This window comes from Anser anser, assembly GCF_964211835.1.
Source record: "Anser anser genome assembly, chromosome: 8".
In the NCBI taxonomy this organism is placed as follows: domain Eukaryota; kingdom Metazoa; phylum Chordata; class Aves; order Anseriformes; family Anatidae; genus Anser; species Anser anser.
Window position 1 is genome coordinate 20032549 of NC_139728.1, and position 18581 is coordinate 20051129.

Sequence of the window (18581 nt, forward strand, 5' to 3'; positions counted from 1 at the left end):
TATAAATTATTTCCACCAATACATGTATCAGTTTACAAAATGTTGAAGTCTTATAGCAAAACTAAACTAAATAACATTTTGTTTTAATCCAGACTGACATTTTTGTTTCTTTTCTTTTTAGGCATTTAATCATCACTGAAGAAAGGGAAGTGAAATTCTTCACTATAGCTTGTCTCCAGTAAATACTATCCACAAAGAGAAGCCTATGGTTTGCAAACTGCAATCAAGAACAAAAGAATTAACTATCTTCAGAATATGTCATGGAGTACTTAATTTGTTAATGGTGGAAATTGACTGGGAACTCTCAGAGTATCCAGCTATCTGCTTACTACAAGCAGACCAGGGACTGGTATGTTGGGGGAGTTACAGGAATCTTTTATTTGGAATTCGTAGGGTAAAAGAAAGAATTGAAGGAACTCAACTTCTGAACTGTTCCTTTAAGAAAACTTTTGACTTCAAATTTGGACAACCATTGATAAAACTGCATGGTAGAAAAAGACCATGGGGGTGTCTTGTTTTTCTATTGAATCTGTAAATTCAGTTGTCACAGTTATATTACTTGGTTAATAAATGCAGATATTGAGGGGTCAGAAATGTGAACAAAACTTCAATTAGAAATGCTACAGTAACTTCACAAAGTTCTCTCTCCTTCATTTTCTTTCTTCTTCATCTTCACTAGTATCCACTAGAAACTAGTGGAAAGTTAGGTGATTTTTCGGGGTGGGTGGGAGGAAGGGGTGTAAACTATGATTTTGGGATCTGCCGAAACCTAGAGCCCTCTGTTTGGACCAGTTGGGAATTTCAGTGTTTCAGCTTTCTGGATGTTCTGTGGGGTCGGTTTGTTTTCCCTTGCATATTAATTTCTGGAATGTTCCTGAAATATAGTCAATATAGTGATTTTGTTTGTCCAAGAATGGTCATTTATATTTACACTTCCTTCTTATCTATCATATTTCTCAAACAAGTACGGGAACAAGAAATAGTAGTCTGTTACTACTGAACATTTTCATAAAAATTGGTTACTGAGATGTATGAAGTAATATTAAAGATGAAAACAGACAACTAGTTTTCTTCTTGAGGATTTACAGCTTAAGGTACTAAAGCTGATATGAAAACTAGTAAGATTGCTGACAAATTCAAAACACAGAAATTTCCTGTTTTTACTAAAAATGTCTAGAGAATTACGCCAGGATGGTTACTGAATTAGAACTAAGATCAGAAACATATATTTCAAAAATTTGCAGTGATACAATTTTCAGCTTGAAATAAAGTTAAGCAGTAAGGAAAATAAGAATCAGATGCAGGAGAGAACGTAAAGACATATCGTCTATGAAAATTCTGTAACAATACATATGAAACACAAATTTACCATTCGCTGTCTAGCTTCTTCGAAGGCGCGTTTTTCCTCTTCTAAACGCTGTTTTGCTTCTACCTCTGCTTGCCGCCTTTGATTTTCCTGTCTCTGTCTTTCAAGTTCTTCAAATGTTACTTTCAGCTTACCAGGAGACAGAGGCTCTTGTGATTCATTGTCTTGATTTTCACCCTGTGCAAGAAAAATTAAATAGTTACATTTTAAATAATACATACTTGTTTCTTAGGTATTTTTAGATAAGTAGTTTACCATGACAAATGAAAGGCACTTGGTTTCCTTAAGGAATTGTTTTTGTTCCTCGTATTTTAGCTTCATGTCTTCATCCTGTCTGTCTTTTTGTTCTACTCTTTCTTTTCCTGTGTTTTCAAAGTTTATTTTCTTCTTCCCAGGTGTTTTGGTGGGTTTTACAGGCACTACTGTTACCAGCAGTGAATCATCCCCTTCCTGTCCAAAAAGATATTTATTATATTTTTGTAAAGCTTGACTTCTGGGCAGACTTATTTCTTAATCAAACTGTTGTTTTTACCTGTGTGAACCAAAGCTTCCAAAAGAATTACTTATATTAACAAGAATAAACTATTTGTGACAGTTGCTAATTTCCTTGTAATATCTAGAGAACATCAAGACTGAATTATATTTTCACCATAACTGCTGGCAAACTCTTTAATTACTTCTAATTGAATTTACATAATTTCATTAACTATTAGTTATAAATATTCATGGTTTGGATAAGAACAAATTAAATTTTGAATACATAGAAATTGTAGTTAGTCTACTTCCAGTCTTGTATTTACTATGTAAAGGATATACTGTGGTTGGAATAAGCTAGTAGTTCTAGAAATAGGTAATTTTCCAAGCAGACTATTTTGTTTTTGAAGGATGCTGCTGCTTCAAAATTACTTTCACAACTTATTTGCCAAAATATGCTTTACCCAAGGTTGTTTTTTTAACAAAATACCATGATTAACAAGGATACTGTCAAATAACTTAAAAGTAATGTTAGTTTGTTTTTTAAACTGTAGTAGGAACGTGACTTTCTTTTGTTAGTGACAGATGATAGGACCTCTTTAAAATTAAATGCTTATTTGCAAGACGTAAAATCCAAACCCATACGTTAAATTAGTCCATTCAAAAAAGAAAAAAAGACTAAGCAATTGACTGCAGTGTTCAAACATCTGTATACTGACAGAATCCCGTTTTAATGTCAAGCTTAAGGCAAAGAGCTTTATGATGATACTTTCCAAAGCCAGAGGACTTAGAATATCATTGCCAGTGTGCCTCAGATCATTCTGGTGGCTTTCAGTATTTACATTTGAGGTGCTCTTCACTCTCCTAATCACAAATTATTCACAGTTCAGACTCTATTTCAAACTTAAATAAATTAACTTCAAGTGCATATATACACTACTGTATGCTTTAAATTTTCTTAGCTCCTTGGTGAATTATAATTAAGTACATGTGCCCTTTTCTAACTTTTCCCAGCCCATATTACAATAATAAAACAAAGTGAATAAAAATGTAGGTGAACATTTCTTTTAAAAAAAATCCGATTACCTCTGCTGCTGATTCACTTCCCGTATTGTTTAAGTCATCAATCTATTAAATGAGAATTTCATATGATTACATTACTTTGGCTCTTTGCCTTAGATTTGCAAACAAAGAACTGGAAATTCTTTTTGTATCAGTGGTATGTATGTAGCACTTAAATTCACAGAGATGGTAGACTGAACCTTTGTTGGAATACTTCAGATAGATAGTGAGGTGAGAAAGAGGAAATATGACATCAAAACATGAAAATACAGAAAGCATGTTAAAGCATTCTTAACGCTTCAGTGATGAACCAAGAAGAGTGCTTTAGATGTCCATTCTTCATGGGAGCATTCCACAAATGTGTAATTGTGTAAAAAAAAAAAAAAAAAGCAAGAAGCAAGCTTATCGATTATTTCTAAGTGATACTGTCTTCCTATCAACTCCCTGCAGAAAGTCTATTGTATTTGCTTCATATTGGTTCTTAGTATAATGTTACTGTATAAAACTAACATAGTGCCTTTCACAGTCAATTAAATACATGACAGATTAAACCATACTTTTAATAGGAAATTTAACAATGCTAGAAGTCCTAGCAGATAATTCTCTCAAAATCCTGGTTGAAAACTGACTCCTAGAGCACTGTTTCTTTTCTTACGTTTAAAAACCAAAAAGCCTAAATTAAATATTCCTAGATTTTTTGTTAAATAAAGATTTGCTTATAGATCTAGTCTATCATTTAGATGTTTACTCTCACTGCAGTATTTGCAGCACTGAATAAAACTTAAAAAAGGAATTGAATACGATGCCCCAGTGCAAAATTTTACAAAAGACAAAATTTGCTTTATAAGCATCAAAAATGTTGGAGTCTGTTCACATATAGATGCAATAACAATTCACAAAGTGACAATGGAATAAAACATGATCTGAATACTCTTGATTTTTACAGTGTTTGTATCTTCATATTTTGGTCTCACAATGTAATTTTCATATATCTTGCTTGCCTCAGTTTATCTATCACTGAACTGTATTCACTAATTTAGAAGCAAAAATTGTCTAAAATAAGAGTTGGTGAAAAAAACATTTTCAAATCAGTAAATTCTATAAACTCTTACATGCCTATGACACCAAAATTTGTGCCTTTTTCATATTCCTACCACATTTATGCCTGCCTGGTCTTATTTATGACTCACGTTTAACAAAATCGTTAGCCTAAGGATTGTTCAGAGAACCTTTATCTTCACTTACTTCCCCACTTCCATCCCATCCAGCATCTCCCATATAAAGCACTACTATCAAAAATCTTAAGACCAACTATTTCTGCTGATGAATACAAAACTTCTTTGTCTTTGTTTACAATTATATCCTATTTTGATCAGATAAACATACCTCCTGTGCTTTTTTTGCTAGTTCTCTCTGAATTTTTCTTTTCTCAATCATATCTTGTTCAATTCTGCGCTTTCTTTCTTCTTCTGTTCTTTTTCTTTCTTCTTCTTGCCTTTGCTTCTCCATTTCTTCAAACTTGCCTTTAACAGTTCCTGTGAATATGAAATACACAATTCAGGAGCTAGATATAATACTTATGTAATTAATTATGTCGCCTTTAAGTTTGGGCCTCTCTTACCTATTAGCTTTGGAACATAACCCTTGTCCATCTTAGATGATTTCGTGTCATCATCATCATCAGATGCAAGCAGTTCTTTCATCTAGTCGATGAAAAACAAAGTAAACTGTCTTTATATCTTAAATAAAATTCCAACATTGTTATATTAAAATAATGTGAAAAGATTTTCACATATAATATTCAATATCAAAATAACACAAAATATTTGCAAAGAAAATAACCTCCTGCTTTCTCCTGTTCCATTCTCTCTCTCTAACATATTGTTCTTTTCTTCTTTGCTTTTCATCTCTAGATCTCCTTTGATTTCTTTCTTCCCTTGCTTTCTGCATAGCTTCAAATTTATCCTTTACATCACCCTTGTGAAGCTTGGGCACATAGGATTTTTGGACGGGTTTAGATGAAGAAAGCAGAATCTTGTGAAGATACAGAAGAAATGAAGATAAGAAAAAGAAAGTTGAAACAGATGAACAGAAATAGACAGATTGGATTAGAAAGAATGTAAGAACATAAAAGTACATTTGGGATTACGAACTCTGTGACACTAGCCATCATCTATTAAGTATTTGTAACTAAACAATAATAAACACGAAAATATCCCAAACATTTAGCATTGTATTAGACTACGAGTAACTGTAATGAATACTGATTTCACAACTAAGTATAAGAACTACATAAATGTACACTTTCAATTTCTGGATTTAAAAATTATATATAGATTTTTATTGTTGCTTTGAAATCATAAACATTCAAAAAGTCTTTCTACCCCTAGCACCACATCTTAAAAAAAAAAAAAGTAAACACACACAAAATATGCATGCGTTTTTCTGCAACACTTCAGCATCCGAATGTAGTTATACATAAGGTACTATTAGTTCATTTAAAACTTCCAATATGTTATATACTTAACTTTTTTAATATTCAGAGAAACTCAGAAGTCCAGTGATATTATAATATAAAGTGTCGAGATCACTGGACTTTCAGAAATCTGCTACTGATAAAGCCAACGGACACTTCTTTGCCAATGCTTAATCTGCCAGTGTCCAAACAGTAAGAGAAGTACCTACTTTTCAGAAATAGTAGGAAGATTTTTCTCTTTTTACTACAATCACTACAGAAATACTGTCAATACAGTAGCGCTGAGAAAACTGGCTGAGAATATTTTGCGGTTCATATTTTTAACCTAAACCAACAGTGGGTGGTGTAATGATATATTTGCTTTTGTTCCTGTTACTCAGTGAATCAAGGCATAAGAAGAAGTATTTTATGTTGCCTAATACTAATTAATTACTTAAATAGAATAATTAAATTCTAATTTTATAATTAGATGTAAATTATGCTCTGAATTTCCCCCAAAATGTAGTTTCCTCATATTTTATTGTGTTTATTTTGCATTCTTCATTCATTTTAATACCAAGAAGAAGGTATTTCACACATTCTATCAAATCAGGTGGTCTTCCTTAAGCTACTCTCAAGTACCCTTCTAGTGTCTTAAAATAAACGCAATTCTAGCCAGACTTACAATATAATTGTCTTTTGCAGTTGTTCATAATTACTCTTTTTACAAGCATCAATTGTAAATTACTATGTTCCTTTGATTACTTCAAAATTGGTACATACCTCGGTTTTCTGTGCAATGTCATTCATGGCTACTGTGTTCCGCTCTGCACCTGGTATGTTTAAGTTTCTACCTTAAACCTGCAAGAAAAAGTAATAGTTAGATTCTTTTCCTTTTAAATGATACTTTTACCATTTTCCTGTAAATAAGTTTGCAAGGGCTGAAACTGATGTATCACAATTTCATTTGGTCCTTTGAGGCTCCTGAAGACATGAATAGGTTCTAAGTATGCACCAATAATTAAAAGAACAAGCTTATGATTCACTATTCATGCTCATAACCCTTCTATATAATCCTAGATATTGGTTTTTAATTTCCATTTGGAAAAAAAAGAACTCTAAGCCAAGTTCTGGATGCCTTGGCTGGTGTGTTATTAAACTGTTTTTCTCAATACTCATGCTAGCAGAAAGGAATGTGCTTTGCACCTCTGCCGCTCTGCTTCGGTCTGATGTACGAGCCAGCGAGCTCAGGTTGCAAGAAGCCTGCTGAACGCCCCGGCCAAAACTCAGCCTCCTGGAGATGCTGCCTTGCCTTACATGGCTGATGGGGATGGATGGTCAGCGGCTGCGGCAAACGTACCTGGATTTCAGAGCTGCAGCTGGATCTGCTGCCTGTGTGAGGTCTCTTGTGTGACTCTCAGCTCTTCAGCAATTACAGGAATACAGAATAATGCTTTCCCTTCTCCTATTCTAGGAATAACAAGTGCTAAAAGCTGTGAAATGCATTAGGTAGACCACATACATACCTTAGAAAAACTATTTCTTGTATTTAATTGTGTCTGGAACACTCACTGCATTTTTCAAGAGAAAAACGTTTCAAATTTTAAATTACACTATAGTTATTGCAAACCTAATGGGAAGGGTCTTCAAGTTTGAGACAGTTGGTTTTTTTTGGTTTGGTTTTTAATCAAGCCTATCAGAGCTGGGGGGAGGAAGGCAATCTCCCCACTAGTTTGCACTTGGGTAGCAAAGCCGTACCTAGCCTTTAGCTAGGTTTTACACCTAACTTATCTTGTGAGGCTACCCGGGACAAACAGCAAGCCATAAGAAGCCTTCAGCAACTACCTGCTAATGTGAAAAGCTGTAGTCCACACTGAGGGGAGAGCAACTTCTTTCTTTGTCAGAGCACGGACGGCTTCTGGGCAAGACGTGGCTGCAACAGAAGCTGAAACTATGCAGGGAAAACATAGAGGGTGGAGATGGGGATAAAGTTGAGAAGGACCAGAAAAGTGAATTAGTGAAGAATGACAGCATGAAGGCCACTATTTCTTCCCATGGAAGGAAGGGAATGACGTTACAGTGGGAGCTCTGAAGGGAAGAAAGCAGGGATGGAAGGAGACTGCAGGAGAGCTGCATACCCTGTGAAGGCTGAAGAACCACTGCATAAGACACAGATTTCCTCCACAAATTTTAAGGCATTTTTGTAAGGTTTAAGGCAAAATGTTACAGTTTTAATGATTCTAAGTTCATACATGACTCCAGTGCCATAGCTGTCTGTACTGTACCAATGCCCAGAGTCCCAGGCAAGCCTGAACACTCGACGTGCTACATGGGGTGCAAGCAAACGGACTCAAAGGCTAGAGGTAAAAAGGCTAGAACAGGAGCTTTCTGCTGGAAGGGGATCTGTGTGTTAGAGGAACTGAGAACAGGGCATTTCATGACACTTAAAAATAAGTTCTTATTTATAGTCTGCTCCTAAATCCCATTTTAGCTTTTCTATGCCAGGCTATTACCAACATTACCACTCTTCTTACCTGCCTAAGTCACACCACGTGAACCTCCCCAGCAGAATTCTGTGTGAGCACTAACTGCTCCATTACAGGGTGACAAAACAGAGAAACGGTAACTGAAGAAATAGCGATACTCCATCCTGGGTGCTGGGGCTTCACAAAGCCTTTGCTCAGACTTAGAAAGAGAAGTAGGTGAGCTTTCCTTGTTTCAAGAAGGGAGGCAAGCTTCCAGCTAACAAACAGCTTTTGACTTTGAGAAAACTGAGAGGTATTTTCTTTCCTTCTAAAACTCTTAATTTTTTGAGGTAGAAATAGGTAAGGGAACAAAGATAATAAGAAACTGTGTATGGGCCTAATAGCGCCATGTGCCACAACACCAACAGGATGTTCAGTCAATCCCAAGTCACATTCACACATGCAGGAGGAAGTTATATTCATTAGTAAACTCAGTGCTGTGAAAACCATGTAAAGGTGCTTTCTTTGACATGCTTAGTGGCCTGAATACAAGAAAAGCAAAGGCTTGAACTGAGGTGATTGTCCCAATCCTCTGCCCTCACTGCTGGTTTCCCTGTAGTTCAGTTTCATGGAGCAAGAATTTATGATAGTGTTTGAGCTTTCACTCTGCTAAAAGCAGCTTTTTAGACCCAGTGTGACAAAATGGTCATTTGTTCCTTAAAAGTTGTGCAACCCAGGTACCTGGTTTTGATTTGTAAGCTTAAAATAAAGCCATGGAAAATAAACATGCCTTGATGACTAATCGCTGTTAATTTGACACTTTCCTTTATGGTGAAGTCTCATTTATTCACTAATTTTTACATTCAGATTAGCTCAAAGGAATGAATGATGAAAGACAATTACATTAGCAGGCATCCTGATCATATGTCTTCTGAAAAGTCAATTACTCATTGCTTTTATATGCAATTACTCATTATTTTTATACCTGGATATAGCGAAGTCCCAAAAATGAAGTGTGAGGAGGACAGGGACAGAACCTGCAAGCGCATAACCTTGCAGGCTGCAATTTTCTGCCCCTGGGGTCAGGACAATCCCTCATCTAGATAACCCCCATGGCTCATGCCAGCCATTTTTTCCACACTATCTACTCTGAAATGACAAAGCTGAAGACGGTACAGCTTGTTCTTCCTAGGAGGCCACGAGGTTTCATCAGCTCAGGAAAAAGACGAAATGGGAAGGAATAGAGCAATTCTACATGTGCCCCTAATTTATACAGGATGTACACTACATACGTATAAAATTTGACAGCTTTTCTCTGTGTGATCTCAATTTCTGATCTCTTTTTCAGTATTGCCAACAAAGGTGGTAAACTGTAATAAAGGTTTCAGTGATGTTAACAAGTATTCCACCAGAAAAGGGACAGAAAATATTATCTTTATTGCACTTATGCCGTCACAGATCTGTTCAGTAATAAAGAAATGTATTTATCAATAAGTTCTGAATAAATCTATGAGAAGGGTTTTCTATTTCCTTAGTTATCTCCCAATCTTTAATATTCATTTATAATGTAAGCATAGTTGTAATGGGTAATTTTGTTCACATCAGCCTGAACAAGATGAGAAAAATCACAGCCAAAAATTTAATAATTTTAAGAAGTTTTGTTGTGTCAGCCAAAAAGCATTTTTTCTTTGCTTTTTATTTTCAATACCATACGTATGAAGTTTTGGAGGGATCAAACCTGGGATCAGATCATTCAGCTAGATGAATCCCACACAAAAAACATGTATTAAGTAGAAAGAAAAATCTCAGGAGCTACTAAAAATTAGCTAGTACTAAAGATAGCGTAAGTGCGATGTCACAGAGGCATGTGACCAAAAAGCGTAGCACTCCCTATTCTAGAGGCCAAACCACCATTTTACGAATTAACCGAATTTGAGTGGGATGTAATAGGAGCAGGCAGGTTCTATTTTGGTTTTATTCAATCCTATAGCAAGTATCCTAAACAACAGACATTGGGCACTTTGTAATCCTAATTTGAATTGCACGGTATGATCCTATAAAATGATGCTTCATAGAACTGCTTTGATTGTATCAACTAGTTCTCACTGCCTTTGTGCTCATTGGAAAAACAAATAACAATCCATGTTCTCTATGGTGTGATGTGAACATCTCACTTATTTTTCTTCCAGCAAAAGTTTTAAAATAAAAGTCTTTCAGCAGGCACTAAATTGACTGAAACTTTGTAGCTAAGACTTAAAGATTACTGGAAAAAACATAAGGAAATAATTCCTAGAAAATACTTGTTTCCTGAATCAGGTTGAACATTACAGCTGATAACTGTAAAAAAGCTTATTTGAATAGGACTATATGACTAATCACAAGTTTTATCACAAAAAATACGCTAATGGCTCAATTATACCTTCAGTATTTTTAGGTGACATGGAACAGAATCTCCTTCACTTTTAATGTGTAATAACTTATTCCTGACTCTCCTTTCCTGGTGTGTTAAGGAAAGCCCCAAATTTGCAATGAGTTCAGGATGAGTTCAGAAACCTTCCTATGCCTCGCACATTGCTGAACCGACATCCCTCACCAGCCAGTGCTGGGCACAGCCCTAGCTCAAAGCCAGTATGATGCTATGAAATGACTGCATGGGGCGTTTGCCAAGATGGGAATAGCAGGGCATTCCGCCTTTAATTAAACAGGCTTGAAGTTCTCTCATTCTTAATTATGAACAAATTATAAACATGGGAATTTTTATGTGGTGTTAAAAATAATGAACGTTAGGAGTTGTCTTTGTATTAGCTTTTCAAAAAAAAAAAAAAAACAAAATCAAAAACAAACAAACAAAACACCAAAGCCATCAATGGTGCTGCTGTAGCTATACAGAATGAATGAGATTCGTAGATATCTTGGGATGTTTTTCCAAGCCAGAGCAGTCACAATATATGAAACAAGTGTTCAGCTACCAAGCCCTGCCTTGATTTACAAATCCCAAACTCTTCAAATTCAGTTTCAACAGAGCTGTCCCTTTTCAACTGAGTATGTAAAGTCATTCCTCCCCCAGTCGGAGCTGACAAACATCTCATCTGAGGACTGACAGAAATCCAAGGCATTTCAGCCTGTCACTTGGGAAGCCACGAACACAGAGGTACTGAACATTAGGACCTACTCAGACTGTTTCAGATCAGCAACAGCATGTTAAAGTTCTGTTGTGTTTCTAAAGGCAGATAACTTTACAAGCACCCTTGTGGTCTCAAGGTCCCTATACGCTTTAATGTGCATTTCTGTACTGTGCTACTGCGTTTGGATGTCATTGTAAGCCTTCAGCTTACTTCACACGTGTGAGTACAATCCTCCCTGTCATCAGTATGACCTTAAAACTAGTTTAAACTCTTTGACTTCTAAAAATACAGAAGCTAAATACAAGGTTTACTGCACAAATCCATCAGAAAAAAAACTTTATGCATTGGTACAATTCATGCACTGGAGTACCCAGGGAATAGGAGACCTCCTAGCCTTAATGCACAGCCGGAGCAGAACAGTAAGTCCCAAAGTTCATCCCTCACAAGGGATGGTTGCATTTCACCTAAACTGCTCCAAGGAAGGCATTGCTAACCTCCCCCATAACAGCATGCCCCATCTGTAGGGCTTCATCTTAAAGTCACTTGAAAACTGCAACTATTCCAAAGCCTGACTCATTTATTGTGTGGAATCCATCGTACAAAGCAGATTATGAGTCTGAGATCACAATTAGCTTTTGATCTTTTGGATCAACTTTGCCTTGAACCTTTTTGATTAATTACCTGCTCTTATTAGCTGAAAACCTTGACAGTGTCACCAAGATTGTTGCACGCAGTGAGACCTACCCTCAAAACACAAATCTGAAATCTTCTTAAAAAGTGCAAATAGTGGAAGAAATTTTCCTTGCAAACTCCTGTTGCCTGAACTTCCAAAAATGTGCCAATCTACCACGTTGTGGGCCTTCAAGATGGCAGATAGGTCTCTGCCATTTGGAATACTGCCATCTCGGCTATTACTTCAGGGTGCTCTCCAATTTGTTGGCTTCACCTAGCTGTTAATGTGCTTGAAGGTTAGCCAGCTGGCTCCAGCAACTGCAAGTCATCCTACCTCAGCCTTTGATGCTAGAAGATATGGATGTAAGGCAGTAGGGCTTTGCTAAACATGAGACTGGCCATGCCCATGCCCTCATCCCTCTCCATGTCACCTACACCTCCAAGAGGAAAAGCAGCAGGCCCTTGCCTCAGGGACCCCTCGAGCGGCCTGCGTGGGAAGTCCTAACACCCACGGGCCATGGAAGTGTCTCCCTCATCATCTGCTGATTGCCTTGCACAGAGTACGTGGTAATAAAATTTCCAACCCGAGAAACTTTGACATGCTATTTTCTAACAACAGCAACTTTTAAATAAGATAGTATCTTCCTACAAATTCCCTGTTGAAAGGAACTGGTTATATTTTTACGTTGTGTATGCAGATATATATATCTCCTTGTTATGTAGTAAGTAATTTCCCACAGAATTCATCTAATACAAGTCATGCTTATTTTTTGAGGCAACAAGGGTCTACTTGTGTATATACGTGTTTCAGAAGAGATTTGTCCTCCTACTCTGAAGCTGTCAAAAATCTTAAGATTCAGTCTAGTCTTTCACTTCCCAGGATCAGCAAGGCTCAGGAAATGTTGTACAAGATCCTCACTGAAGCTTCACACTCAGAAAGTTCCCAGATTGTAACATTGAACATAACTCTGATCAAAAAGTGAATTGAGATTGTTACTAGCTGGATTTTCTTTGCATATCCACTCTCATCGCCTGGCACCACTCTTTTTTTTTCCTCCACATTTTACCTTCCCTATGATTAACAAATATCTCAGGAAATGTTAAGTCAGATATTTTAATGTTTGTATTAAAAATGCTAGGCTGCAGTTCCATCTTTCGAAAAGGTCTGCTTCAGGATTCTCCTAGAAGGGAAATTCAACCTCCAACGTTTGATCAATGGTTCCACTTCTGGAATTGCATGGAAGAGAAAACACCATTATTAGAGTGGCTTGACTGTAATGCAGAGAGTGATCTCTCAGAAGTTTCAAGTGAAATACAAAGCCAATAATGCTTAGAAAACTAGGCAACAGATTAGAAATACACTGGGTTTAGGGACTTTAAAGAGAAAAAAATGTTTTCAAGCATCTTATTTGTATGCTGTTAATGGGTAAGCTAACACCTCCAGTGTGATATGTCTTGATTTGCTATGATCATCACACTTTAAATTTTCACAGAGACCCCCTAAAAGCTTACTTTAGGCAAGATAATCTACATGAATGAAGAAAAAACATTAAGAGGACACAAAAGTTTTGACAGCTCAGAAGTCCCAAAAATCTACCTCCTTAAATGTAATTAATTTATATTTCTTAAAAGAGAACGGCATCCAGAATTGATCAAAAAATGTTGTGCAGCTTTAACCAAATAAAATAATCCCAAAAGTAAATAATAAAAAACTAGAAGCTCATGATCTCCAGTGGAGTAGTTAACATTGTTACATGAGACGCAGAGAAATACAAATGTTTTCCTGAACCAAATGCTACTCTCTACAGATAGGAGTACGAAGCCAGGACTTAAAATAAAAGTCTTGTTGCTCTGCAATTCCTCCTTTTGGGAGGCCCCCCTGCTGTCCTCCTGGCTACTGCGAGTTATAAATAAGCCCACTGCAGCACGGTCTAAGTTACGGTTACCATCTGTCTCCTCTTTGTGATCTGCTTGCAGGGAAGACTCCATTATATAAGAAAACCATATTGTGAGACGTGGAAACTTACTACCTGCAGCCAAAGCACTTCAGGAGAGGAAAACACAGTCCACAATGCTAAAGTATTTAAAGAAATGTGAAATAGAACTGGAAAGAGGAGAGGAAAGAGAGCAATGCTCATCATTTCTGGCCTTACTGCAACTTGTCTGGTATGACATTACCAGTTGTTGTACTAAATTACAGATACTAAAATTATCAGGCACAGAGGAAGATCCTGAACTGGCATGAACTGTCAGCTCCACTGAAGCCAACAAGTTATGACAATTGACACCAGCTGCTTAAACATTACATTTTGAAGAACATAAAACTACTTCTGCTCAGCTGTATTTAACTGATGAAGTCTTTATTATCAAAGACTAAAATGCTTACCAACAGTTGACCCAAGTAATTCAACTTCACCTACAATCTTTTCCTCCATCCTTGAATTTCGTGCACTTCAACGTTCACTAAAGGTCTTCCATTAAAGCAGAACAGTCTTTGCAGATATTACGCCACTTATCAAAATCTATTTATTAGAAACTATTTTGTCTATGTCTATTTATAGAACTATAAATACTCTTAACATGACACTGCCAGGCAGTCCAACTGCTGTGCTAAAAAGAAAAAAAAAAAAAGTAGCCCCTCTCTGTGGAAGAGGTCTGCCTCAATTCTTTAATCTCCTCGGGTACTATTATTGGCACATATGCTCCAGAACAAATGCAGTGTGGACTGGGAGACTGGGGGAAGCCCTGTTGAGATCCTCTGACCCCCGATTTCACGTCCCAAGATAAGATAGCTTGGGATCCTAGTTGTGGGGGGCAGTAATTGTGAAAACAGATGCCCAAGAGAAAAACCAGCGTACATCGCCCCATGCCACAGCTCCTGCAACTCCCATTGCATCCCAGCAGCTGAAGAGAAACAGTGCCGATGCCACGGGTGGGACCGCGGAGGCCAGGACACTGAAATGTGGGATAAAATCCCGGGTGTGAAGTTTGATTGCAGTTTGCTTCTTCCCTTCTTGGAAGACAGCGGACAGCCTATCCGCCACTTCTCCATCATCCTCACGGCTCCCCCTGCACGGTGCAAGTCTCCAGCTGAGCAGCCCAGCCATGCCGGGCGTGCTGCACACCCGTACCTCCGCAGAGGAATGTGGCTGCTCCTCCTGGTGCCGAGCTGCTCCTCCAGACACGAACCCTCACCGCGGTTTGGCCCCGTCCAGCTTCCAGGTCTCGTCTCCAGCTCGGCCGTGGCACCGTTCCTCATGAAGAGTTTCAGAGCAGAACATCCGAGCGCTGCAGTTACAGCTTGTCTCGCTGCCTCACCGAGGAAAACGGTCATTGAAATGTTCCAGATGCACTTAGAGAAAGTGTTTCTTAGGCATGTGTCTTGGACTGCCCACCTGGTTCTTGTATTTCTCCTGCGTTCTGTGTAAACTAGACAGCCTCGTGTATTTCTGTGCAGTCCTTAACGCGCTTGGCCCTCCTCGGAGACTAATTATTATTTCCCAACTTCATTACACGGGGCATTTTTCCAAGCGACCTGCTAAGGTCCGGGAGCTACGGCAGACAGCGCTAAGCATGCAGCACGCAGCCACTTGCTGACCAATTCCCAGCCCAGCACAACGCTCCGGGGAACGCTTTAACAAACGACTCCGCTACCAGAAGCCCCTGATTACCTGAGGCACACCCGGGCACGGATCTCTCGCCAAGCGCCGCGGGCGCCGCCCGCCAGGCCGCCTCACGGCGCCCCCTCAGGGCGCGGGACGAGCCGAGGGCCCTCAGCGCCCCGCTGCCGTCCCCAACCGCGCCTGGAGCCCGCGGGGCTGCCACGGGGCTCGCCGCCGCCCCTCAGCCGCCCCTCGGCCCCGACCCTCGCTGCTGTGCCGCGTTTCCCCCCCTGCCCGCCCCGGGTCCTACGCCAGGCGCCGGGCTGAGGGCGGCGTGAGGGGGCAGCCGCTTCTCCCTGCTCGGCGGGGCTGGGGGAATGCGGCGCCCGGCCGGGGGTCTCCCGTCGAGGCCGGAGGAGCCTGCCCCGGCCCCTTCTCCTCCCTCCCGGCGCCGGCGGAGCGGCTCTTACCTGGGCGCGCTGCCCCTTGGCTGCGGCTCGCTCTGGTCCCGGCGGGCGGGCGGGGAGCGCTGGCGGCTGCCGAGCGCCCCTTGGCTGCGGCCGCGGCTGCGGCTCCGCCGACTGCAACTTGCCATAAAAGTCGCGGCGCGCAGCCGGCGCCCGCATTCCAGGCGAGCCCCGCGCCAAGGCAGCTGTCCCGGCCCGTCCCGGCCACTCCCGACCCGCCCCAGCCCACCCCAGCCCCTCACAGCGGCGGGGGGCGCAGCCCGGACCCGCCGCCGGCTCCCCGCGCCCTGACTGACTGTGGAGCCATCGACACCCCGGGGGCTGCCGCCCCCTGCCAGCGCGCTCCCGGCCGCAGGGCAGCGGCACAGCCCCGGGCAGGGGCTCCAGGACAGGCTCCTTCCCCTGGGGTCCCCCCGTGTCCCAGCAGCCCGGCGCCGCGCACTTACGGCCAGCGCCGCGGTCCCCGCCGCCAGCAGCTGGCTGAGGCCCCGCAGCGCGGAGGTTTTATAGCGGCGGTGGTCAAGTCCCGGGTCGCTTATGGCACACGGGGAGCAATCAGCTAACTAATAATAGTAAGGTGACAGCTCGCTGATGGAGCGGGGAGGAATCGCGCTAGCGCCAGGCCTCCGAGACGCCGGGCACGGTCCGTTTAAAGCAGCGCCTTGCTCTGGAAACTTTACAAAGCAGAGGCAGAAACATGATTTTATTACAGCTGAGTACATTCCCTTTCCTCCTCAACGATGACTTGTTTCCTACATTTTCAACAGCAAGGTCTTCAGCGCAGAACTTTCTTTTTCCTATCTAGCTTGTATTTTGTCTGCCAAACCGGAGCCTAACTGTCAGCTGGATTTATAAATATTAGGACAATAACCACGTGACCTTACCCTTTGCAAATCTGAGCAACAGATACCAACGTTAAAACACAAAACGTATTTGTTTTTCAAAGGACAGCACAAGAACTTTCCCCCAGTGCCAGACTCAGAGCAGCTGTACTCGCAGTTCTGAAGGCACGCCGCAGGCTTTCCGTTAGCGCAGGGCATTCAGCTCTCGGCCCGTAACAGCTCTCAGCAGGTGAACACGTTTAACTGAAGAACAAATTTGATCCTATCAAAGCCCACATGCATTGCTATTCTGCAGCGCTAACGATTAGACACCTTCGTTATGTTCTGTGTTTCATTACCCCCACAGGAAGTTTTATCTCACAACTGGAGCTCACTGTAGTGGTACCACGTGGAAAATAAACCTAGAAAAAATCAGCTCCTAAAACCAAGAAAAGAGACAACCCTTTGCTGTAAATAGAATGCAATTAAACCATTCTGATTAGCGTGATAGACAAGGGTCTTGCCAGCTGACCAGTCGCTCCTTGTGTCCCACCAATTAAAGCTGCACCATGCCTGCAAGCCACAAGAATCAGGTCAGGGTTTTCTTCATTTATTATGGTCTCTGTCTGAGTTACTTTTTTTGACTTCCAAGACATCAAAACTTCACTATCTGGCTTTTGGTGTTGAAAATTTATCAGTCCTGTGTACCATTTAACAGAAGCAGAATGAAATGGGTCCACAAAATTGGTTTAAAGTGGACAGCTGTTCCCATTCCATTTCTTTTTCTCATATATAATTTATATAATAGTTTTTTTGTTCTTGTTGGATTTTAAGAAGCAAATTCCAATTTTGAGATGACTAACTGGTATCAAAACTGCTTCCATATCAAATTTTTCACATTAGATGTCAAGAGTTATGCAAATTCAAGTTTTAGTTATACAAACAAGTAATTTCACTGCATTATTTTCTTTAATATACACAACTGCAGTTCATTTAGGCAATAGAAAGTTCACAGATATACTTACCCCAGCACATGATTTGACACATTTAGTTTGACAGAAACCAAAGAGTACAAAAGTGTAGTATAATAACCATTAAGAACACATAAAGAGTGAGAATATTACAACTAAATTACAAATAATATAAATATTTGATTCATGTATAATCTTTACACATTCAACATTTCTGATCTTAGGAGTACAGTTATAGAAGAAGAGGATGGCTTTTAAATTTAGCTTGATCTTATTAGTGGAAAGTGGCATTCAAAACTATCAAAAAAGTTAGAGATTATAAACTAAATTCTCATTGTGATTATGAATTCACTAAAGTAGAACTGCACAAATATTATCATTGCCTTGGTGCAGCTCTGGCATTTGTTCTTCAAAGATGGTAGACTTGAAACTCTTAAGCTAGGTGGCAGGTTATCAACAGATATCCTTTATATGCCTTCAGGCTAAGGCGTATAAACCTCAGCAAGGAGACAGCTATCTCCCACTGAAATTTATAACTGTCTTTGGAGTTAGGAAGGACAGAATATGCAAGTACTTTTTGGGAAAAGGCCTGAAAGGACTCAGAGATACTTGTACATTTCTCTCTTCTTCTCTCTTTTCCCCCAACCCTCCCTCCCTATTTTTTTCTTCCTTCATTCCCCCTCCCCCCCCCCCTTTTTTTTTTTGGAAGTTCATATAAATAAAAGTCTGAATGAAATATTTGTTGTTGATATCTCTCTGCACCCAGACACTGTAATTCTTATTTTGGATGGAAAAAAATCAGTCTGATTTCTGACCCGTTTCTATGGTCTTCTGAGAGCTCTGTGATGTCTTGTATCCCTTCAAGTCAGGAACACTTCCATTTGTTTAAACAGATAATATCAGGTACTTATCTATTTTCTAAGCATTTTGGTGTTTCATTAGACCCTTTTCATTCTTTTGTTAAAAGAAAAAAAAAAACAGCTTTCATTTTTGACAGAAGATCAAGCTATTAAATTATTTGGAAACAATCTCACATCAACACTGTTGAATAATGTTTGGGTTGTACTTTGTTCAAGAACTTTTTATAAATATGAAAATCAC

At 39.8% G+C, this 18581-nt stretch overlaps 2 protein-coding genes across 36 annotated transcripts in view; one reads left to right on the forward strand and one right to left on the reverse strand.

Moving 5' to 3' along the window:
- The window catches only part of FUBP1 (far upstream element binding protein 1), a 39287-nt gene extending 35989 nt beyond the window's left edge, over positions 1–3298 (forward strand). For 7 of the 10 annotated variants that reach the window (XR_014587470.1, XR_014587471.1, XR_014587472.1 and 4 more), the window contains one exon: positions 122–894. Coding sequence is in view for 7 of the 10 variants with exons in the window: in XM_083846493.1 (XP_083702619.1) it covers positions 122–139 (18 nt within the window). In the remaining 3 variants the exon portion in view is untranslated. Of the gene's footprint in view, positions 1–121 lie in introns of all 10 variants that reach the window. The other 3 variants (XM_083846504.1, XM_083846498.1, XM_083846501.1) reach the window with 1 other exon arrangement.
- NEXN (nexilin F-actin binding protein) overlaps positions 1–18145 on the reverse strand; it is a 28088-nt gene extending 9943 nt beyond the window's left edge. The window contains exons 1-8 of one of the 26 annotated variants that reach the window (XM_083846489.1): positions 15692–15903; positions 6141–6218; positions 4745–4936; positions 4524–4605; positions 4289–4437; positions 2927–2968; positions 1622–1816; positions 1370–1543 (exon numbers count right to left, since the gene is read on the reverse strand). In XM_083846489.1, coding sequence (XP_083702615.1) covers positions 1370–1543; positions 1622–1816; positions 2927–2968; positions 4289–4437; positions 4524–4605; positions 4745–4936; positions 6141–6167 — 861 coding nt within the window. In that variant the 5' untranslated portion in view covers positions 6168–6218; positions 15692–15903. Of the gene's footprint in view, positions 1–1369; positions 1544–1621; positions 1817–2926; positions 2969–4288; positions 4438–4523; positions 4606–4744; positions 6117–6140; positions 12847–14750; positions 15665–15691; positions 15907–16134 lie in introns of those variants that run through there. The other 25 variants (XM_083846488.1, XM_083846490.1, XM_083846470.1 and 22 more) reach the window with 25 other exon arrangements.
- Between the last annotated feature and the right edge of the window lie 436 nt (positions 18146–18581).